This window comes from Acipenser ruthenus, chromosome 8 (assembly GCF_902713425.1).
Source record: "Acipenser ruthenus chromosome 8, fAciRut3.2 maternal haplotype, whole genome shotgun sequence".
Lineage (NCBI taxonomy): Eukaryota > Metazoa > Chordata > Actinopteri > Acipenseriformes > Acipenseridae > Acipenser > Acipenser ruthenus.
The window spans coordinates 34,949,850-34,974,688 of NC_081196.1; the positions used below are offsets into that span (position 1 = coordinate 34,949,850).

The 24,839-nt window shown below is 38.3% G+C and overlaps 1 protein-coding gene across 7 annotated transcripts in view; it reads left to right on the top strand.

Annotated features, from left to right (window-relative positions):
• The window catches only part of LOC117406953 (leucine-rich repeat and calponin homology domain-containing protein 1), a 129,955-nt gene that overhangs the window by 24,724 nt on the left and 80,392 nt on the right, over nucleotides 1-24,839 (top strand). For all 7 annotated transcript variants that reach the window (XM_034011423.3, XM_034011427.3, XM_034011428.3 and 4 more), the window contains exon 2: nucleotides 20,693-20,837. In XM_034011423.3, the coding sequence (XP_033867314.3) occupies nucleotides 20,693-20,837 (145 nt within the window). The remainder of the gene's footprint in view (nucleotides 1-20,692; nucleotides 20,838-24,839) is intronic.

Below are 24,839 nucleotides of genomic sequence, written 5' to 3' on the forward strand. Positions count from 1 at the left end.
ATGACTTACAGCTCTCTAAAATGAATGGCTGGTTTTAAACACGGGCAGAGATAGGGGAGTACTCTGTTAAATAGTGAAACAATTCATGATTTTTCTAATGAGGGGAACACTGTGTTCCAACCAAGGCTGCCTGTTTGAAAATACTAAAAGATCCACAGGAAAGCAGCTCTTACAAGGACTCCTGCGGCTGCCCTGCTTGAGGTTTGGTTCAATGAAGAAAGGAAATGTTTTGTGTTGTCGTGTTACCAGACAATGAACTGGGGGTGGTGACGCTTCCTGGCTCTGTTGGAGAGAACTATGGAAAGGAGTAGGTCTTAGAAGAGGAAGAAATATGATGCTGCTTTGTGGACACTGAATTGTCTTTCAAAGTTTTAAATTTTGTGTGGTCCAGTGGTTAAAGAAAAGGGCTTGTAACCAGGAGGTCCCCGGTTCAAATCCCACCTCAGCCACGGACTCATTGTGTGACCCTGAGCAAGTCACTTAACCTCCTTGTGCTCTGTCTTTCGGGTGAGACGTAATTGTAAGTGACTCTGCAGCTGATGCATAGTTCACACACCCTAGTCTCTGTAAGTCGCCTTGGATAAAGGCGTCTGCTAAATAAACAAATAATAATAATAACATTTATAGTGTCTCACAGACAGGCCTGACCTCACGTGATAGGTGGTATACTATGTATAAATAAAATACCATCATAAAAGCAAAATAAGTCATTATGTTGAATTTACAAATCATCGAACTAAAGCAAAACCTTTTGAAAAGATTTTGGGAGAAAAAATGTATCTTATCAGCCAAGAAATAGTAATTTAATAGGTTTAGGTTTTTAGGTTTTAAAGATAGTTATTTAAAATGTAATGTGGCAGAGCAGTGTATCACCAGCTAGTTATGATTTAGAGAAAGAACAGTGTGTCTTGTGACAAGGAATGTTTAATGTCTATCCAAAATACATTCCAACTTTAATAAATGAATTAGAGCAACAATTAAGCTTGATTTTACAAACAAATTTCGAATAAAACTGCTGTCATGGAAACCTTAAATTTTGTAAAAACCAACTGTAGTGCCTAGAATCGGATGACCCCATAACTAAGCTGGACACAAAATCATTGTACTACAGCAAAACTTTTGAAAGATGTTTCCGTTCTTCATTAAGATGTATAACACACAGTATGAATATGGTTTTGAAGGAAAAATGCATTGCTTTAGCTAAGAAATAGAGGTGACCACTGTACATGCTTTAGAATGACAAATGTTTAGTAGCTTCAAATGACATTTTCTTGGGTTTTTTGTTTTGTTTTTGGGCAGAGGTGAAATTACAGTCAATATTAATATTAGGTAGATAGATTACGTTTACAATTAGGCATGCTTAAAATTCAAAGGTAGAGCCCAGCACACAGTCACGCTAAAAAATGAAGTGCAGTTAACATATTTATTGATTAGTGAAATACAATTCAAAGTTGCTGCAGTATGTCCACTGTTTTGTCATTTCACATATTTCCGCAAAACAAACATTAAACTTTAAAGCGACAGTGTGCAGTGCAAAACCACATCATGAAAAACCACATTTGTAGGTGAAAAACGCAAGAATAAAAGTCGGTCCACTATAAAAAATGGCTAGTAAGAATCTCTGTAGGAAATTGGAGTGTCCAGTGTGAAAACACAACACAAAATAATAAATTCAATGTAGCATCCAAAGTAGCGCTATAACATTATAACATTAACAAAAAAACGCCTGAGTTACAAGCTCTTTCCCCTCTTTCCCCTCAGGTATTATTGACGCATGGTTGAACCTGGGCGTTGACTCGGCAGAATCCTGTACTTCTGTAAAGACGCAGATCTAACCTATATTACATATATCTATTCAGCCAAACAACTAGAACTGAAGAGCAGCTCCTTAACTTATCAAAAAACTAAAAGAGAAATGAAACAAAAACAACTCAGAACGTTTGCAAACAATCTAAAAGATAAAGGGACAGTATAAAAAAAATGAAATTTGAAGATACAGTATTATTTTGATGGCACATCCAACAATCCACATTTGACTCTCTTAATGAATCTAGAGAAAGCTTTTCTTACTGCTCTTTGTATTATAAGCACGGCTGTGTAAAGGATCAGATTCTTAATTTTTGCTACCTTGTTTGTTTTAGTTGTCAGTTTTCTGTCACAGCATCGAGTCTGTTAGACGATTCTTCATTTTCTTGTTCTGGCTGTATAGGCTACTGTAATAAAAAGTTTTGACACATTGAGCGCAACTGATTTGCTGTATTTGTCATTTATTTCATATTTTTGTTTCCTTTTTTACACTGAATAACTATGTGCCCTGTATAATGATAATGACATAACAGCAGTGCTGAATGGATCTCCTCCCTGCTGTGAGAGAGTGCTGAGCCATTGTTAATTGGGGGTTGTAGTGCAGTGTGCTGAAGATGTGAATTCTAGTCTGCCTACTTCTCATTAGCTCAAAAGTAATAGTAGCTCATGAATAATATTTGACGGGTGGGGCTAGTTTGAACAGCTGTCCAGCATCATGGACTGAGCATGTCAACTATTTTCAATTTAGAAGCCTACAACAACTAGGTGATTTTGCTAGTCGAGTAGCTGGTGCCAGTAGTCAACTAATACTGGATAGAGCTATATTACTGCAATTACTGTCTTGATCTGTTTTAATGGGGTGATTTCTGTTTTTGGAAGATAAGCCCTATTAATATATGATTAGAGTTTGCACTTTTTTGTTTCCACTCAAAATGATTTGTTTTAATCATTTATTTAGTGACAGTGCAGTGCAAGCAGCTGGAGGCCATTGGTTTAAACAGCACATTTTGCAGAGAGGGGAAGAGGTTAATATGTGCACAGAAGAGGCTGTACATCTCTTTAAACCTGGCTCAAGGTCAGGGTTTTACAACTCTCCTTTGAAAATGTGTGTGGGGTTTCTATTACACATAATGTGGGATCCCAGCCATGAAAAATAAGAGACTGTGTCAGAAAGAAACATCCCCAGAACTGTGTAGGCTTCGGTATTTTTCATTTACAGGAAGATAAGAAGACATCACATGTACCCTTTAGTCTGTGTTTTGCTGAATGTGTTCCTATGCTGTGGTTCAGTGGTCAAGAGGCACTATCAAAAACCAGTTTTCCAGCTGTTTCCTTATTGGTACACAGAGACTGGCTTTCACGTCAGTTCGAGCTAATTAAAGAAACTCATTACAGTGTGCATGCAGAGTTGTATCTTTGTTTTGGTAAAACTTGTGTCATCTTTGTGGCAATATTGATTCTTGATCCCAGAGGGACCCTGTTACAGTGGTTTATATTTTTACTTCATTGCAGTTTATTTTAGAAGTATTATTCAGGGTCTCATGCATCAATTATTGTTATGTCCAGTGTCTTTTTTCTTAACTGGTGACCGTGTTCCGGGCCCAAATCTTTGCGGCGTCTGAAACCCACATTTTGAATACTAAGTATGAAGAAAAACATGTAATGAGTCTTGCTCCAGATGGGCCGTGGCTTACAAAGAGGTCAATTTAAATTCCTCTTCAAATGTTTTTATTCCTCTTATTTATTTGTGGGTTCCTCCCACACCCTGCTCCAAAAATCAGCTCTTGAATGCGAGTGCCCTGTGTCTCGTACAAGTCCTGTTTTTGTTAATACATTTTATACTAGATTAGTAATTAATGACACCACTTCATTAGAAATGTCCTTTTTTTGAGAAATCCTTAAACATTCTCTTAGGTAAAAATGCTCTCCTTTTTGAGTATTCCTATTAGTTACTGTATACAGTCTCTAAACTACATTCGATTCAGTATGGAGGTAAGAAACTCTACCTCCCAATATTGGAAGACAGTTGCTTTAAACTTTGAAATGTATCATGTAATCTGTGAGACCATCGCCCCTGTAGTCAGTGATTTAGACATTTGTGTGTCACTGCTGTCTATAACCATGTGTCATGTAAGTAGGTAAATAGTACAGACCCACTGAAGTTTAAAATGGTATCAGCGCTCGCATATCTGACCCTTTAACATTTTTACTTCAGTGATGGTTTCAACGCGTGTGACGCATATCGGATTATTTCATTTTGGCCCGTTCCAACCCTTGTCCGCTTTTCAGGGAACGCAAAAAAGATACAATGTGAAAATACATAGCTGAAAGGACTGTGTTTTAAAATAAGTAGGCTTCCATTTAGATGTACTGTAGTTGGTTTTGTTGGTACAGTACTATATTTTCAACGGAAGAAGTATTTGAATTCAGAACGAATTGATTCTGAAAATGTCACTTGCCAGAAAAGATGACACATGGACTCTAATACAGTACATACTTTTAAATCCAGTACGTATTGTAGCAATATGTGAAATTCACCGTTAACGACCCTTGCACAGAACTGCTTGGGCAGCATTGTGGAGTAGTGGTTAGGGCTCTGGACTCTTGACCGGAGGGTTGTTGGTTCAATCCCTGGTTGGGGACACTGCTGCTGTACCCTTGAGTACTTTACCTAGATTGCTCCAGTAAAAACTCAACTGTATAAATGGGTAATTGTATGTAAAAAAAAAAAATTAATAAAAAAAAATAATGTGATATCTTGTAACAATTGTAAGTCGCCCTGGATAAGGGCGTCTGCTAAGAAATAAATAAATAATAATAACTGCGTAAACGTAAAAGGCAATGCAATTTAGCAAAATATGTGTATATATATATATATATATATATATATATATATATATATATATATATATATAAAAAACACTTTCCAGAATGCAAAGTCAGTATTCAAAATTGCAAAATATAGTGCTTGATAAGAATGTCACAGTTCACTTGCAAAGGAAAATGCACGAAAGCAACTAAAGATTAAAACAAATACATCACAATATCTAAAACTTTAACCCTTTCAAGACCAAGCATTTTTCAGTGGGATGCTCCCCCAGGACCAGGTGTTTTTTGGTTGTAGTTGACTCTCTTCCTATAAAAATTCAGTAAAAATCTATTTTTTACAGTAGCATCTTGGAAATGGTGTCCTTTTTTCAGAACACTCTGGGGAACATTATAAAGTACTTCAGAAACCATAGAAACTTTTCGCTTTTTTTTTTAACACCCCCTTTTTTAATTTAAATATTTTTTTATTATGTATTCTGCGTAGAGATATATGTATAAAAACATGTTATTCTATGACCCGAGGGACCTTACAATAGTTTTGTGAAATGTTTTGTTGAAAAATATTGATGTTTGGGCAAATTACAAGACATTGTTTCACCTGAGTGATTACAATGAGATTATACACGTTTATTCTTAGGGTCTTTATAAGCAATAATGGACACTACTTGCAATTTCTTTTCTCAAAGTAAATGTTTATAAATAAAATAGTTATTCATTCCATTATTATCAGTAATAAGGAAAAAAACACGTACCTAATACATTTAGTTCATGAAATTAGTATATGCTTATATCCACTTGTTTCTTGATATTTATAAATGTTGTAAAAACATATATAGTAAAACACGAGACAGAAAAAAATTTCTAATATAATTATAAGTCAAAAACACCAGATCGACAGTGTTTCCCCTTTTTTTATTCACAGTTACCCATAATACCCTCCGTGTAGCAGGGTTCCAGTTTGAAGGAACTGTGCGGACATTTTGAAAAGAGCTTTGAAATAGACTTTAAAGTTATAAGTGTAAAAAGTTGGCAGGATGTTAACAATGAAAAAAAAATTGGAGGTACGTTATTTAAACAGTTGTAGCAACACGTGGTGATGTATAACGGTATATTTGTCAGAACCCTGCTACTTGCTCTCTTTTTTTTAATTTATTTTACATTTTTTAAAATTTAGTAATCGCAAATTGTTTTTACCCTGTTTTTTCCTGCCATTTTGAAATGTATTTGAAGCTCAGCTGACTCAGGAGCGGGGAAGCGTGTGCCGTCAGCCGACCGCTTCTTTTCACTGTGCAGGCCCGCCGTGCAGCCAACCCAGAGCTACAACGTCGGAGGGCAACGCAGCTCTGGGCAGCTTACAGGCAAGCCCGCTGGCACCCGGCCAGTCTACAGGGGTCGCTGGTGCACGGTGAGCCGAGGACACCCTGGCCGACCTAAGCCCTCCCCACCCTGGGCGGCGCTCAGCAAATTGTGCACTGCCCCCTGGGAGCTCCCGTCCACGGTCGGCAAAGGAATAGCCTGGACTCGCACCGGCGACCTTCAGCCTATAGAGCACATCCTGCACTCCACGCGGAGCGCCTTTACCCGATGCGCCACGCGGGAGCCCCTTCCACTACTTGCTCTTTAAGTCATTTGAACTTTATCCACCCATCTACAGTATGTGACAGTAGAGACAGGTTGGTAGAAGATACATGTGTTTTGTCCCACAGATGCACAATATGTAATGCCGTATTTAAAACACGAGTTGACTACTGATGTCAGAGTAGGGTCAGTAACAATTGTAACCCATAGAACTACTGAGTGACACCTGAAGGGTTTGAACCAAATCAATAATTAAAAAATAAATCTCTGTACATTTACTGTATGTGTACCAAGTCCATACTCCCACACAGGGATATCAGTAATCCAAGCATGCCATAGCTCTCTGTGTCCTGGGTATAGATGAGCATTGCTGTACACTAGGAGACTGAGACACACACCCTCACACTTTAACATTTTCAGTTCTATCACTTTGAGAACCAAATTGCTTTCTGTATGACCATTTCATGTGTCCGTTTTCCACTACTAATCATTAATAATCACGCAAGGAAATCACAACAGAATTAGTCTAATGAACTTTCTCTGTTTTCAATGAAAATGCCGGTAGACTAATGTTCTTCATGATTAGAAACCCTTCACTTCATGTCACTCTTCCCTCATGCACAGGTGTTTGCTATCCTATAACCATCAGTGTGTCCCAATAAAGTACCACTGTCCGATATAGTGAGCTGAAGACCCATTTCCCATTTCACCATGAGGTTGATACCAGTTGTTTTAGTTTTGATAACCCTCAATCTCAGAAAGGTGGCCATTGTGCCTGTGACCAGAGAACTGTAAGAGGATGCTGTACATGAAGATTCTAAGTGAGACGTGCAAAATAACCAATGAAAAACCTCCAAAGGCCAAAGTCAGAGGTTATGTGAAGATAATAGCCAGCACATGTGTTTCACATTAAAAATTCCCATTCAAACAGTTCAGTCGGCGCTTGGATTATTGTAATGCGTTTTCTCCTCCTGAAAATAAATTAGTTTTTTTTAACAGCCACGCGTGTAGGTTAAAGCAGAACTCTCTGCACGGAACATTCTGAAGCACAAGACATGGCACTCCAAGCTTGAATTCAGTGTTACTTCTCTGGTGCTTACCATACGTATATTTACAAACTTGACAGCTCATGATGTAGCTCATAAATCGGTTATAAGAGGATTTTTTTTCTTTTCAGTCAAGTTTTTTAAGGCTGAGCCTGGCATCATCCTTATTGTAATAACCCAGACCGGGCCTTTTTGCAGTTGCTAAGGAGTTTTCCCAGCACCTCTTGCACTTTCAAGGCGTTTCAATAGGGCTGCAGTTTATCGCATGATTTGTTTTTTTTAGCAGGAACATCTGTATTCAATTGTAATAAATACAGTAAATATTAAATTCCACCCAGCAATAGCATTCTTCATTGCAGTTTTTGAATTGTTTACAACATTACTATAAAATAAAAATTCAAAACAAATGTTCATGCCATGAGACTGAGAAAATGAGCTGTAGGCCTGATTTATAACTTTATATGCCCCTGTCAACACCGCAAAAAAAACCCCAAAAAAAACAAACAAACAAAAACTGAGGTTTAGGGCCTACACTGGACTGAGTCAGCAAGCTATGTATAGACTTACTCACTGAACAGGGCTTTAGAAAAGCCACAGGCTTTCATTCTTTATTTTTCTTGTTCTCTTTCTTTTTCTTTCTCTTTTTCTCTTGCTGTTTTTTCCCTCTCCTGTTTCCTTCTACTTGGAGGGATGTTAAGCTTATTTTTTCCTGAGAACACTCAATACAGCAGTTTACTTGAACTCTGAGTTGACATCATGACACTTTTTCTTTAAATAACCTTTACTTAGTATTTTAACCATACTATTATTAGCCAGGCCATTTTTTGTCTAAGATTTTCTTTCAAAGCTTTTTTTTTTTTTTTTTTTTTTTTTTAGTTGCTGTTGTTTTTAATATCAACCCTATTATTACTGGCAACCAAAAATGGATCCCTTCCCTATTGGCTGCCACTCTTGGTTGTATAAATATGAACTGTGCAATACAGCTGGTGTCTGTGCATTGCAAAGGCATAAGGCCTAAAGTTTGAGTGTTGTTTTTATAGTACAGTGGATTTTAGTCTGTGGCCTGCTTGTCTGGGGGGGTGGGGGTTCATTGCTGTGGACAACAATACTTGATTCTCCTATTCCCACACAGTAGAATTTAAAATATTTTTGCCAAAATGTTGATTTATTTTTGTCTGCAGCCAGTCTGTTTGTTAGTTTGCTTGTCGGAAATGTATGGTATACATACAGGTTGTTGCATCCATTTTTTTTCATGATTTATGAAAATAAGTCAGCATTCAGTGGAAGTAGGTTGCATTAAAAGGTATTTATTAAGGTATTCTAGGTATTTTCTGTTGCCAAAAAGGGATGGCGGCCTCAGACCGATCCTCAGTCTCAGACGTGACCTGGCGCTGGGCAGCGTCGCCAAGAGGGAGGTCATCACCACAGACGCGTCCAACTAGGGTTGGAATGGACGAGCCAGCATGTCTACTCAGTGCGTTTCCACCACTCGCACTGCTCCCGCTGTGTCTGGAGAAGGTCAAGAAGGACCAGGCCAGGGAGTTTGGTTCTCCTCCCTGATGCAGCTCCTGAGCAACCAGCTGTGGGAACTGCCGATGTGCCGCAACCTACTCAGTCAGGCACAGGGCACTTTGTGGCATCCCAACCCATCGAGCCTACGGCTCTGGGTCTGGCCCCTGAATGGCTGCATTTGAGCCATCTGGGGTTATCGAACAGGGTGATTGACACCCTGCAAAACACCAGGTCAGCACCCACCCGTTCCCAATATGGGTACAAGTGGGGCATGTTTCAAGCCCATGACATGCCCCATGGCATTTATACTGCAACTTTTACAGGACCTTTTTGATGAGGGGAAATCCCCCTCTACTCTAAAGGTCTATTTGGCAGCCATTTCGGTGTCCCTAGGAGCAATTTCGGAAAGGCACCCGGCGGCTTAGGCCACCGGTGAAGGATGTAGTTTCTCGTTGGAGGTTGAATTTAGTGCTTAATGTACTGATGAAACCTCCTTTTGAGCCCATGCACTCAGCTGAGCTCAAATTTTTGTCTTTCAAGGGAGCGGGTGAGTGAAATGCAAGCATTCTCAGTATCGAAAGCCTGTCTAGGTCTAGGTTACCCTTCGTACTAACCCGGCTTTTTTGCCGATGACCATCTCGGCTTTTCATGTTAACCATTCGGTGGAACTAGAGGCTTTCCATCCCCCTTCTTTCCAATCTGAAACGGAGCGCCAGCTCCATACGCTTTGCACATTGTGGGCATTAGCGTATTATGTTGACAGGACTAAAAGCTGGAGGCAGTCAGAACAATTCCCAGGGACAGGCTCTGTCTAAGCAGCATCTGTCTAAGTGGTTGACAGGGACAGTTAAGATTGCTTATGAACTGGCCAATATGCCTCCGCCAGAGAAGCCCACCGGCCAATCCACCAGGGGTCAGGCGACTTCAATGGCTTTGTTCCAGGGTGCATCTGTCCAGGACATGTGCAATGCAGCAGTATGGGCCTCCCCACATACTTTTACTAGGTTCTACCGACTAAATGTCGTAGATCCGCATAACCCTGGTTTTGGCACTTGTGCTTAGGGTGGATTCCCAGTCCACCCTAACAACATAACTATGTTCATCCAGCTATTGCTGGATTCTGATTAACAAGCACAAGGCAGTTTCGGCTTAGCTTTGTAGCTCAGTGATATACTACCACATCTTTGCGGCAGCTTGGGTATACTTTACCCATTTTGTAATGGTTAATATTCCCTACTTGAAAGGGAATGTTAGGTTATTATCATAACCCTGGTTCCGTGAAATAGGAATATTAACCATTAACTTCGGAGTCATGGCGTTCATGGTCACTATTCTCGAAGTAAAATGACATTGTTGTCAGTGTGCGCAGCTCCTTAATGTTCTCGGGGATGGAGCAGCAGCCACGTCACACCGCTCTGATAAAAAGTCTTTGGTATAAAGTTTCAGGTTCGGGTGTCTTAAAGGGAAACACCCATTTTGTAATGGATAATAAACATTAGCTTTGTTATGTTACCTGAAGACAAAGAGCTTTGTGATTTTTTGTACTTTGAAAAAGTACAATAAATAACAACAAGGCTAATCCCAGGTTTTAAATGAATGAGCTATTAAGATTGAATGACCTGAATTTATTTGCAAAGTCCTTTAAAATCTTAAAAGGAGTTGACAAAGAACCCATTCCAATAATTGAAGTGCATCACAGAAACCAGGACCAGGGAACACAGCTGGTAATGAAGTAGACCTAGACTTGCACCCCTTCTCCACTGGCACATCCGACCCGTGAGGGCTCAGTATGGTATGGGTACGGGTGGTTCCCCACTGGATATTTGTCGAGCCGAGTGAGAATCAAACCGAAGCCAAGCCGGGCCAGGGGTGGGATTAAGAATTTTCATCATTACGTTGCATCAGTCAGTACACTCCAGAAAGACAAACAACAAACAACATGACGGGCAGCATGTGTGATGAGAGAAAAGTACAGCCTTGGGACGCTGAGGAAATGCAGTCTCTATTTTATCTGCGGGCAGGTAGAAGTGTTCAGGAATAATAGTCGTGCGTCAGAAATGAGAAAGTTTATGCCCGGATTTCTGACGATTTGATGCAAATGGACATAAACCCCGGGTACGGTACACTTAACTCGCACGCTCAAAAACACAAAATTTTACCGAAGTTCTCATCCTTGACCTTTATTATGTTAATATAAAGAAAAAAATGAGGGGAAAAAAAAATTCTAAACTTATTTATAAAAATATAGTAAAACAAAATACAGCTGTACCATAGATACAACTACGGCTCTCGTGCTCGCACAGTTTCTTTTTTTAAGCACCCAAACAAAAAACAACTCTAGACAAAACAACAACTATCATTTAAAAGGGATATCTTTGGCACATCATAGTTTTAAAACCTTCTTTTTTTCCCCTTCAACAGAACTAATTGAACTGTATTAAGTCAATTATAATAAGTAAAATGTGTGGATTATAAAGACATTCCTAAATATATTTACAAAATATAACGATACAAGATACAGCTGTACCGCTGGTCTATTAATTTTTGAACACCATTTGTTTGCACATCTTTTGGCAAACTGAGTTAATTGATAACAACTATCTTTCATTGCCTGTGACGTCAGTAGCACGGCTCAGCTCTGCAGTGGAAAAACAACCTAGGCTCTCCTTAACCGCACCGTGAGGGCTCGGTACGGCCCTGGTGCGGCTCGGTTGTACTGTGGAAAAGAGGCATTATTTACACATAGAATGGTGAGGGTATGGAATGGGTTACTGTAACAGGGGCCGCGTCCCGTCACTGGTTTTTCACATGCATGTGTGTATTAGCAGGAGAGAGCCAGATGCTCCACCTGTGACGTGCTGCCAGTTGAGTTTTATTTACAGGGGATTGTAGCTAAAAATTGGTCGGCGGCGATTCCTTAACCAGCTGGTAGGTGCATCCCGGCGGAGTAATTTGCTAAAAGGGAGCTCCCAAAACACACCTCTCGGTTTTGAGCCAGGGCAAACCAGCCCATACATCTGTGAAAGGAAGACAACTACAGTGTAGTGAGCAGCCAAAAGACTTTGTTTTAAATCTCATGACGGCGCATGTGAAACCAAGGTCAGAGATCGACTTGTTATTGTATAGGAATACGATAGGGATTTGTTTTGGGATTTCAATCCTGGGAAAGTATAGTGAGTTTCAGGTGTGTTTGTGGGACCTCCTTTACAGTAGGAGCAGCACACTGTCGTGTTCAGGGCACCTTTTATTTTATAGCTGTGTTTTTGTCAATGTGTTCTTTTTGCTTTTCGTATTTCGTAAGTTTACACCGCTGTGTGTGTTCGCACGGTTCTTACCATTGCTGGCATCTGCCTTGTTTTTTTTTTTTGTGTGCAATGCCAGTGAAAAAAAACTGGGTTTCTGAGTGACGTTTGCAAAGAAACCTGACCATGTCTGTTCCTGTCTTTCAGCCGTTGCACCCACACCCCCTGTGATAGTTACCTACTGTAGCCATGTTGTTGATTGGTGAATCTCTGGGATCCTTGACAAAGACCCAACTTGACAAAGTTTTGAGATCAATCAGCTACTGGGAACTGGACCAGCACTGATGGGTCCAATCGCCTTCTCTCATTTGTACATTTTGTTATGTTCTTATATGTGTTTTGTGGAGGACTTGCAGTGAGTGTTATGGGTCGGTTTGCACTTGAGTTGAGTGCTACAGTAAGTGCTTGTAAAAGCCTCCTGGTTCTCAGGGAAGTATCTGTATAAATCTCACCTCAACATTCTTGTCCCATTTATTTTAGTCATGGAAACTAAAATGAGATAGATATGCGTGTTCCATGTGCATCTAGGGAGCAATCTAACTGATAAAGGCTGTGGGCAGCAACGGCAGCAAATTTGAACACTCCATTGAAATACGGAAGATTGATTTAGCATGCGTTACCACTTAAAAATAATATTAAAATGCTTATTTTCTCTGTAAGACTGTGCAGTTGGCCAGTCTCTTACACAGCATTACACTGTCATCCAGTGAGCACATTGGCTGGGAAACAGTTTCTGTGAGTAGGAGGTATTTCTACCACAAACAGGCCAGTGTTCAGTACATACAGTAGCTTGTTATAAATAACCTTTCCTTAAAAAAGAAAAGGGAATACAATTTTGTAAATAGTTCAATGTACTGTAGAACAGTGTTCTGGATGACACCTATAGCAAAATAAGATGTAGTGCTTTGTCCTGGAAACAGATTCTCTGATTGGTTGAGCAGCCTAGTGATTTATAATTAAAATAAGACAACCACAGGCATAAGATATTGTGTGATTAGAATTGGCTGAATTGTCTACTGTAATACTCTAATAACATTGTGAAGCATGCAGGTAGAGCAGGGTCTATGGGAACCAAGTCAGGTCCTGCAGAGGCACAGATTCTACATCCAGTGCCTGTAGCCCCTTATCTTACACCAGCACTTAGTTCACTAACAAAAGCAACAACACTAAGTAACTACAGAAATTAACAAGGCTTCATGGAGGAATCACAGTACAAATACACCCCAAGGTGTTACTAAGAAACAGAACTAGTACATAGCTGGGGACCCACATGAAGCACTACATTAGTGTTTGCTATCAGCTAAAGTTATGCAAATCACTATAGTGAATTATGTTTTTAACAGGCATTAATTATGACTGTTACTGGACTTTGTTCCAACTACTTCCTTCTTTTTCTTCAGCAGGGCCAATTAAAATATAAAGGGAAGTTGTTTGAACAAAGCACTGCTCTGGAATTGAGTGAGCCACAGTTGCCTACCCCTGGTCTAGTTCTGGTACAGTAGTTACCTGCTTACGGTATCTCTTGAATTGTACACTGACAGGTCGAGCTGGGTAATCATGTCCTGCTCAGCTCACCTTATCTGTTACACTGACAAAGAGCACCAGACTGGTAAATGAGCCAGGTTGATAAATAATTAATAGGGAACGCTAAAGGCTCTAAGCTATACACTGTATAATAGGGAACCGTTGTCAACAAAAGAACAGAAACTGATTAAAATACTGAAAAGATTACTCTGCCAGCATAAATCTCATTGCAGGACTTCAAACGACATGCAACCAAGCGCCTGGGCGACTCGCATTAGCTTTGAGGAATTAAGTAAGATATTGTCGATATTGTGTTTTTTTTTTTTTAAGGTTTTACAGGGAATTTTATTTGCGTAGCTGCATACATTGACTAAATGTAATCATTGTCCCTTTAGCAGTTCCAGGGTCTGGCTCCTAATCTCAATAACTTGTTTTGTGTAGGAGTGCAATGTGAACCTGCTGTATGTGGGAGTACACTCAGTTATATTTTGATGTACTGTTCTGTCCAACAGATGACTCTTGAGCCATATATGACTCATTGAGCTTCACAATTGATCTGTTTTGAAGTATCCCAATTAATGTTTTTACTTTGACTGCAAGGGCAGTCTGTAGTGTTGGGTAGAATACGTTGATGTTTAATGAGTTCATAAAAAAGTGTCTTTCTGTAGTTGATGCTATTTAGTCATTGTTTAAATAAACCAAAAAAATGTGAGTGATATGTAATAATACATTGTGGCAGAGTAGGGGGAGGAGAGAGGAGAAATGTAGCCAGGGGTGTGATAGAGGACTATATCACCCAGAATGCCATGTGGTTTTTGCTTAGCCAGGATGGGCTCTATTAGAATGAGGGACAGGCAGGTGTATAAGGTCAAGGGCTATCTGTGTGAAGGCCTGTGAAGAGACCTGACAAAAGGTACTGTGAATATTGTGTACTGTGTGTAACTTGTTTTTGTAACAAGTTTTTTGTTACCCAGTAAATGGCTTAGCCGTTCTTAGCTAGAACTTGTGAAAAGAGTAGTTAGCACTCCAAAGAAGGAGTTAGGGTTTTGTTTTGTTTTGTTGCTGTGTTTTGTTTATTTGTGTTTGTGAATAAAAGTGTGCATAAAAGCACTAAAACTGCAGTTCTTGGGTCTGGGTCCACTGTTTAAAGGCTTGGCCGGGACACTTTACCACAATTCGACATTATTGCAATGCCACCCGCTACCACCAATTGGTTGTTCACTTAGAGGAGGACAGACATCACAGCTGCTCTGTGGTCAAACATGACACTTTAACTTCATTTTTTATTTTTTTTCAAGTGACCCCCAACTAAGTTTAAAAGGGAATCAGACGCTGAATTAGTTTGTGCCCATGGTAGTATACACTTCAGAGAAGGACTTGCAAGGTTGCACAGATCACAAAAGGAAACAAATAATGTTACCGGTGTGGTGCCGTTTAGATCCTCAGGTCCTTAAAGAGAAACCAGCAGAGGGGAAGAGCAAGACAAATAGCTTTTGCTTCAAAAATCCATTAAAGCTGGTAACTTTTCTGGAGTACAAGGGAAGGGCTTCTAATGCAGGTCACTGGGTCTTGAGCAGTGATTGCCTACAATGGCAAACAGAATTCCCCTCTTAGTCAGTTGATAACCACTTAAGTGTGCCAAGATTTAACTAAATTCACATAACTCTGTTGTGTGCCTGATTGGCTTCAACTTGTTGCACAAGGTAGGCTGTCTGCACAACCGTATATATTGTATGACACACATCACCCAGTGAGGCAAGCAGATATTGTTTGATTTGCATGTCATGGCTAGCGACTACTTCAGTTTGTCAGCTGCCTGCCAGGCTTCACCATTGGTTTCCATTTGAGAGCCACAAGTTAATACATTTTAATAGAGTTAATACAATCAATAAATTATGTTCTTAACTCGTGAATTACAAAAGGACTACAGAATTGGCACAGTTGGATTGAGTAACAGGGCTGGCTGTGACAATCACGATTGAGGTATATTGAGAGCTTTGTGGACTTCAGGATCATGCATAATTGTAACTTTTATCTTAAGTTCACAAACACTGAAAAGTAATTGGTGTTGTCAAGAGCATTTAAGATTAGAAATAACAAACAGATGTGTTGACCATCTATTTACCTCTCTTTAATTGTTTTTACAGTGTGTCAGTGATGTGTGAGTTTCAATTATTAATGTACTATGTCAGTTCTTGTAATATGTGTGTATTCTCGTTTGAACTACTCTACAATGACTAATCATAGTCTAATTAGTTCCTTGTTTGCATGAATAGTGAATGACCTAATTTGGTGAGTAATGCAAGGAGTCATTTCTTTAGTAAACATGAACCTCATAGAGACCAGAACATGTAATCTAAACAGTTTCTTACATACAGGATGTGCCCCAAAATAAAGTACAAAGGAAGTAACCCAGAACTTTATCAACAGAGCAGAAAGCTACTGTACAAGACTCTCTGCCAGTTACAACTGATGGGAAAAGAGACCAAAACTAAGATTTAAAACAAATAGGATACCAGCCAATGCTAGACAGTGTATATAGCAAATAGTGGAATCTAGTACCAATGAAAGGCAGAGTGAAACACATGAATTATAGATGTTGCTGGCATGAATAACAGGCAGCAATACATAAAACTATTTAGAATAAGCAGTAAACAAAGTAAGGCAAAGCTAGTGAGGTAGCGAGGGGGAGTGGTTGACTATTTGAACTTTCTCAGCTTGTAACCCCCCACCCCAAAAGGAATACCAGCCTCTTAGTGTAAGTGTTTCCTTGTTATATCCTGTGTAAACAAATGTATTGAACCAGCTGCTAAGTTATATAGTAGTTTGACTAGAGTCATGAATAACTCGATTCGTTTACAAGAATGGTCCTGTTTGAGGTTACTGCATTTCAGCAACTCTGTTGCACATTTATAATATTAATTTCCAGTGCCTGCTCTAAGAGTATGTTTTAATATACATTAAAAGGGGTGATTGTACTGTAAGGAGAACAACATTTCACATTTCTATAGATGCATTGGGTGGGGGTCCACAGTCAGGATGTCTAATGTCAACCCTAGACAAAACATTTCCTAGATCAAGTTTCAAAGCATATTTAGATGTGATATAAATCTGTAGGGTTCAATAAAGCTAGTTAAACTTCCTGGGATAGTTCTCATTCCAGTGAATGTGTACCCACAAGTTTCAACTTGGCAAAACAAATCTATTTTAAAATTTTAAATAAAGCTGGAGTTGAATACATAAATACAATTCAGTTGACCACTGCTAGTCTTTTTGCTGACCATTAGGCAGCGGAAACAGATGCTCTTGGTTTGGCGTCGAATCCAAACCCATATTAAGCAGAGGATTACAATATCCTGTAAAGGCTTCAGTGTTCCATTCCTTTCCAATTATAACATATAAACCCAAACATTAGTTTGGCATTGATGTAGCAATTCAGAGGTGGCTAAATGATTTAAAGAATGATAATTAGATTAGAAAAAAAGACAAGTTCAGGAATGCCATCAAGGACTGATTCCAATTTTAGAAATAATTAGCAGTACTACATTGCTGACAGCTGAAACTACAGAAGCTTGTTACTGGAAAAATCTACAGTATGTTTTTGTTTTCTGTGTGTGTGTGTGTGTGTGTGTTTGAGTCATTGGGGTCCAGATGGAAGTAATGCTACCTTTTAAACCCTTTCTTTTATTTTTTATTCTATTTAATGAAGTTGATAAGGGGCTCAATAAATCTCACATCTGATAACACCAGCAGGGTTAATATAAAGTCAAACTGTGATAGTGATTAGATCTGTGTGTTTAGATCCATTCCATTAGATCCATTTCTATTCCCTTGCATGGTGAAAAACCTACATCCATAACAGTGAGTGTGAGTCTCTGAAGTGAATTTTAGCAAAGTGCCTAGTTGTGTTACTATTTTTAATATTTACAGTAAGCAGTGGGTGTATTTATGTCAATTGAATCAATTGTTTAGACCCTAAATATCTCTTCTGTCTTTTGCACCTGACCACAAGGATACAGGATTGAACCACGGCATGTGTTGGTTTATGGCTATAGAAACAAATGTTGTGAATGTAATTAATAACAATGCAAAACATTGTAATAACAATATATCTGTATTTTAACAGAAATAATTTCTATCTGAACTATGAACTTCATTACTGTTAACATTTTATGTCCAAAAGCATAACATTTAAATTAATCTCACAAATCCTGACTAATTTAACTACCTTACTAAATTCAGCTTCTTTTTTTATATAATATTGCCATATAATCCAAACCCAACATACTTTGAAGCAAAAGAAGGTCATTGGTAGATTTAATAGATTTAAAAAAAAACTATTGCCTTAATTTTTAAATTAAGAAAATGTGAATTCAGTGGGCCTACTTCTGATATGGCTTGTCCAACACAAATGTAGAGGCCTAAAGTGTGTATCCTAGCAACACGCTAATTTACCATACTAGCACTAAAAGAAGCGCACTCTCACACACTCAGAAACCGGCAACAGGTGACTTCAAACTGGGTTCTAATTTGATGCATCGATTCACCAGTATGTAATCGAAGCTCTGGAAATTTAAGGACAGATGATCAATAATCGATGCATCTATAAATTGTTGCACCTCTAGTAAGTAGTTCCCGGACAAGTATTCTGTGAATGTTCTCACATTAAGATGATGAATTGTGTGGTGCCTTATCATGATCTCTTATCTAGCTTATTACTATGTGTGTGAGCTGCACGCACTTGCATACGGTTTTCTTTGTTGGTGTATGTTGGTTTCTATGAAAGCTTGCCAGTCTCATAATTTCAGAACTCCTTTTTCAAGTGATCTGAAAGTGTTTGTATATGGCTACATATTTTTTATACTGTAACTATCCATTCCCCAAAACAGATTTGCTTAGATATTTTTATTGCTGTTGGCTTGTGTGTCTTTCTTATTGCTGTCACTGAAACACTTGGTGGTATGCATGTATCACTACAGGTGTTCCAGGTTTTGGGGGGTATAGTGAAAGCTAATTGGTGTCATTGGCTGTACAGTAAGTAAAAAGAGTTTGATTGGATGATCATATTATTACTAATCAATAACCACCAACATTAATAACATTATATACCTTTTAACGTGCAGTACTAAATTATACTGAACTATGTTATGGATTATCCCTATAACTGAGCATCGCCCTTATGGAAACAATGGAAATACACTCAGTCTTACATCAAAAGTACATCCTTGATGTATGTTCTCACCACTTACCCACTGCATTTTCTTATAATGTAAGAATTACTGTAATAATCAAAACACAAGAAAGAAGGTTGTCTTTGCTATAAACCTTTTGAAAACAAACCAGTATCTAAAACAGTTTTAAAAAAAAAATGTAATCCAAATATAGGTAAAAACCCACAGCATTTAAAAAATAACAGATTAGGCTGCAGTGATTATTGCTGCTTATATTTTTCATCTCTGGGTTCTGGTGACTATCTCTCTCTTTTGCTCTTGTCAATTTATAATGTCACCTCAATGCAAATAGCACTGTAATTCACTGCAGCACATCTGTCATTTCATATGTAAATACCAGAGATAAAGTGCTGGTATCAGATCTATGCAACCAAGGTTAAATTGATGATGAGAAGCTCAGTGGTTTGTGCATTGGCAGGGTAGCAGTGAATATAGACTTGAATTCCAAGCCCAGTGGTGGGTAGGACTCCTGCTTTGTATTGTAGATACTGTAGCCACTCTCAAACAGCCAGGTTGAAGATATTCTTGTTTGTGCGCTGAAGTCACAGAAAGGAGCAACAACACGATGTTTCCGCCTTTAGGAAACTGCATTACTAGTTGGTTCCCTTTTTGGTTTGTACTAAAGTGGCTATGAATGCATGCTGTTTCAAGCACCTCGAGCAGTGAGGAATATCCTTAACGTGACAGTTTTACTTATTGATGAGTGCTTTTTAATAGCCTCTGCTGATTTAAACTAAACTACAAATCAATTTGTCAACAGTGGTTCCTGTGGTTTCAATTAGACTTGCTAAACCAGTTGCAGTTTTCGTATGTCTTTCATTTCCAGTGGGTGCATGCTTTTCTGTGCTGTTAATGGTATAGCCAAGATAACGGGGCTGGTCGGCTCATTGAATTGGCAATACTGATTCAAATCCAGCCAAACAGAAACAGTTGGCACCTTTGCAGGAAAAAAAATGGCATGACTGGGTTACTGTACCATCCTCACCCTTTCACCAAATTCATACACTGGCAGGGGGTAAGCACAAAGATTCACAAAAACATATCACATAAGTCTGAGTCTGAATAACTATGATTTTGGGACCAGTTCAGTTGTCTGGTGAAGGGCCACAATAATAGCAATATTCCATTGGAGAAAGAGGCGCTGGAATTCAATAATTGTGCAAAAAAGTGCAATTCCTCCCATCTAATCTTTCTAGACTTGCTTAAAACAGCTTCATTCAGTAAGTAGTTTTAATTGTCTCGGAGACATTGAAAGACAGTGGAGAAGCAAAATAAGTGGCAAGTTGTTGCAAGGAGTTAACCTTGGAAAGTTTTAAGAGTTTGAAGAGTTTGTCAGTCAATGTTAAAAATAGCTGGTAATGAGCTTGCACTGTTGATGATAATACATTTGTATCTACTACCAGACCAAAGAGAGTTGTGATGTGAATAGACACATTTGTATTGAGAGTTTCTATCCATTTAGGGGGAGGGGTGTATAAAGGCTGCAGGACTAATATATAGATAACAGTTTTATTATATCAACTGCTGTGGGGGAAAAAAATAAAATAATCCAGCTTCAATTTTATACAATGATCTTTTAACAAATCAATACCAGCAGTGATAATAAAACGGATCAGCTTATCAAGGCTATAGGAATGGAAGTTTTATTCTTACTTACCCAAGTCTTAATAGATCACAAACCCACTGAAACACAGAGTGGGAACATACTGTAGCAGGCGTGTTCTGCCACACAGATTCTGTCATAAAAGTGGAGCAGAGAGCTGTTTTGATATTGGACTGATACGACTGCACTGTAAAACTCGAATGCATAACTGGTAGTTCTGATGAATAACTTTCTTTTTCTCTCTTTCTCTTTTATTCAAAGACCTGTCCAAGAACCGCTTGACTGAAGTTCCTGTGGAAGTGTGCCATTTTGTCTCGTTGGAGATATTAAATTTGTATCACAACTGTGTTAAAGTCATTCCAGATGCCATTGTCAGTTTGCATATGCTGACATACTTAAACCTGAGGTAAGTATGTGGACATTATTTTAATTCTTCACGCCAATTTACTTATGAGAAGTTTTTATTTTTATATGACTTATATTTTAGGAGAAGGCCACTATTCCAGGCTACAGTGGGTCATTAAAGCTTGGTGACATTATTGAGAATCCATACAACTGCCAACAAATCCAATAGGAACGACTGACATACTGTAGTATTTGTAATCTAAGGAGTTTTATGGTGTAGATAACACAAAGGTATTTATCCTTGAGACATTAACTAGCAGAATTAGGTATGCAAGTGTAATATGTTATTTTTTTAACATTATAACAATTATGTTTTATAATAAAGATTCTCAAACATGTTTTAAAACCCATTACAAATTGAAACCCAATTTAAATCTGCAAACCTCAGCTGCAGTTACATAGTTTAATCCCTACCAGCTTCATTACATGCATCCTAATGCCAGGATTAAATAAATAAGTGGCTACCAAATGTACATTAAAAGACAAAATTGATTTCATCAATCATTAATTTACATTAGAATAGATCTGATGGGTTATCACGTTTGATGCACACCTACCTCGGGCAGACTGCTAAATGTGAAGGTCATGGCCCACCAGATCATTACACCTTCCACCTTTCAGAGCAGAGAATACATCCTTTTTAATAAAGTGTCCTTCCTGTATTTAACAGGTTGTGTTATCAGCAGTGCCCATGCATTTGGCAGCTTTAACATAAACATGTCATGCATGCTTCACTACTACTAGCAGACTGTGCTAGCAGACTCTGAGGCAAGAGAATGAAAGGGAAGCGCCAAAATAATATTCCTACGTATTTGTGTTTTGAAGAGGCAACAAAAGCTTTTAAAAAAAACGTGAGAGTAAGTAGCCTCAGATATGTCATTGATGTTGTTTACATTTCCCTTACTCATTTTATGGTAAATATGGAGCTCCAATATTGAGTTAGTATAATTCTTCTTTAAATCTAACTTTGATTTGAACTTCAGCTAAAGTGCTGGCACTGAACAGCCTCCTCGTTCTAATTTCACTGTGACTCTGGTGAAGGTAATTTTCATTTGCTTCCTGTGTAACACAGTAATATGACCCCACCTGTGCCTGACTACTTGCATTCCATGATGGGAAACTGTGGGGTCAGGTGGGGTCCTAGGGAAATGGGGAGAGGAAATTAAGTACAGCTGACTCTTACTAATCCAAACGAGTTGGGACTAGAGAAACATATTTTTCAACTGTTGTTGCAATTATTTATCAGTTTTTCCACTTGGGGAAAATAGTTCCTTAAATATAAATTATATTTCTTCTTTGTTCTCCTTGAGGTATGTTGGGAAAAGGACAGTTTTTTAAGCAATCAGCCCCATTATCTTATAATGTTACAATAAATCTAATGTTATTGTACTAGGAGATTAGAGGCAGGGTTAGTGATATCAACTATACTACACTAGATGCTCACTATTCCGAACCAGCTGAAACCGGACAGTTGTCAGATTGTATTCTTTAGTCTTCTGTTTCATATTTTTTATATTACATTTAATCAGAAAGCTGTAATAGCCCTTTGAATAAAACATAGACACAATGTTTTACACACTCATCACATAATTCGGATATTCAGCCGTGGTTTCTACGGCTGCTGCTATTAGCCTGCATTTCATTATGAGAGTGTGGTTTGGATTATAGAACACTTTGGACTGTTAGGGTTCAGGGGCTGGTTGCACAAAAGGTCTTGCATGCTTTTAAGACCACTTCTTGGACTTAGACTTAAAATGTAAGCCAAAAATAAATAAGACCCGTCGCACAAAAAGTCTTAATTTTAGCCTGGTCTTAAAAGTCATTTTTTAAGCCTCCCTCTCACCAGGCTTAAATGGGGACAAAAATTATCTGTTGCTGTAGAAGCCAACATGGCAGCAGCACTGATAGCTTTTGCTGAATTTTTAAATGAAAGTGCATTTCGTAGGGAAAGAGTATTTAAGGACAGACACAATCCCTTAGAGAATTTAAATAACAGTGCTGTGTTTGAACGACCGTGTTTCCACTGCGAGGACGTATTAACTTTAGTGGAAATGTTAAAAGATGACTTGGAGCCTGCAGCTAACAGACGCCACAGCATCCCCGCAGTCATTCAAGTCTGTGTGGCAATTCGTTTCTATGCCACTGGAAGTTTTTTAAATGTTGTTGGAGACTTCACAGGGATTCACAAATCATCAGATAGCAGGATTGTCCACCGCGTATCTCAGTCGCTGAAAAGAAAACTGAGCCATTTCATTACGTTTTCAACAGACCTGTCCAAACTGCGGAAACTTAAAGGAAGGTTTTATAAGATCGCTGGATTTCCAAATGTTGTGGGTGCGGTTGATGGCACACATATTAAAATCCAGGCTCCACATCAGAATGTCAACAGAAAGGGTTACCATTCAATTAATGTACAAATATCGGATCCTAACCTCCTTATCAACAACATTGTAGCGCAGTGGCCAGGCAGCACCCATGACTCAAGAGTATTGCTCAAGCGTTCAATCCACACCACTTTTGACAGTGGGTGTGCAGGGCTTTCTTCCTGGGGATAGTGGTTATGCCTTAAAACCGTGGCTTAAGACGCCCTATCTCAACCCTCAAAGTCCTGCACAGGCCAATTACAATCGGGCTCATTCTGAAACACGGAACACAGTTGAATCACATCCTACACGGAGAGATCCGAATGGCTGCAGATTTAGGGTGTGTACAATTATATGTGCAACACCAGCACTACACAATTTCGCAAGTTATGGATGATTTTTTTTTTTTCAAGTTATATTATGATGTCTATTGCAAAGCTGTTTTTTAACTTTCAATTTACAATATGTGTATCTATGCTTTTAACGTGTTTTTGTAGGATATTACTTTACAATTATAAACATGTATGGATGGCTATGACAAAACTGTTCCTACTTTATTACAGACTACGAAATCTTAGAGACCCTGCAGATTTCCCTCCCCCGGTTGACTCAGTACCACAGGATATATGTCCATGCAATGCAGAAGCAGGGAGTGCAACAAGAACTGTGCTCACTGATTATTTTTTCCAATAGGAACAAAAAATATTTTATTTAATTATACACATTCACAATAATAATAATAATAATAATAATAATAAAAACCCTGTATCAATCCCTTCCCATTTATTGACCCCGTTCTAATTGGGCTATTTTTAATTTTAGCATTTTAATTTCCAAATCGAGTTTTTCTCTTTCCAACAAAAATATTTCCATTTTGCAATTCCAGCACTTTGGTTTTTCTTTGTTTGGTGGGAACAGGGCTGTCATCTTAAGAATCTATAAGTAAATCAATCCATAAATAACTTATTTTTAAAAATTCTGTTTTTTGGATGTATAAATCATGATTTGTTTATTTTGTAAATGGGTGCCGAGCACCTGAAACTATATTGTGGAAATGTTTAAATGTTTATAAACAAGGGGACGCTTAGGCAAAGTGTATTTGAAAAACTTTACCAATCAAGAAAATATACAGTGTTTTTTTTTTTTTTTTTTAAATCCTCAAGCTTTAGTATTCATAAAGCTGAATGGGTTTTGTCACTGCAACGTGAGTACCAACATGCTGTGTTATTTGTTTTTAGTTGTAATATTAATTTTGTCAAAATTAGCAATTCATTTCTTGGGATACGTGTTCTTTGTATTGTAGAAAATCTTACTTAGCACAGTGTTGAAGTTTATTTATGTATTTATTGTATATTTACCTAAACAAGATTTCTACTGTCTTGAAATTGAGTGATTACCAGATTTTTTTTTTTTTTTCACAAGACCTCCACTAAAACAGAGTGGGATTTTGAATATAGGAATACTACCGATTGGATACATTTTAATTAAACGGTATTTGAAAATATAGACACTGACTAACTTATTTTTAATTTACCTGCTGTTACCATCACTGCACCCCCTTCAGTTCCATTGAAAATAGTGCACGTTTCCCCGTAAATATAAATTATTACAGATGTTGACTGGGAAAGTTTTTCAAAAGG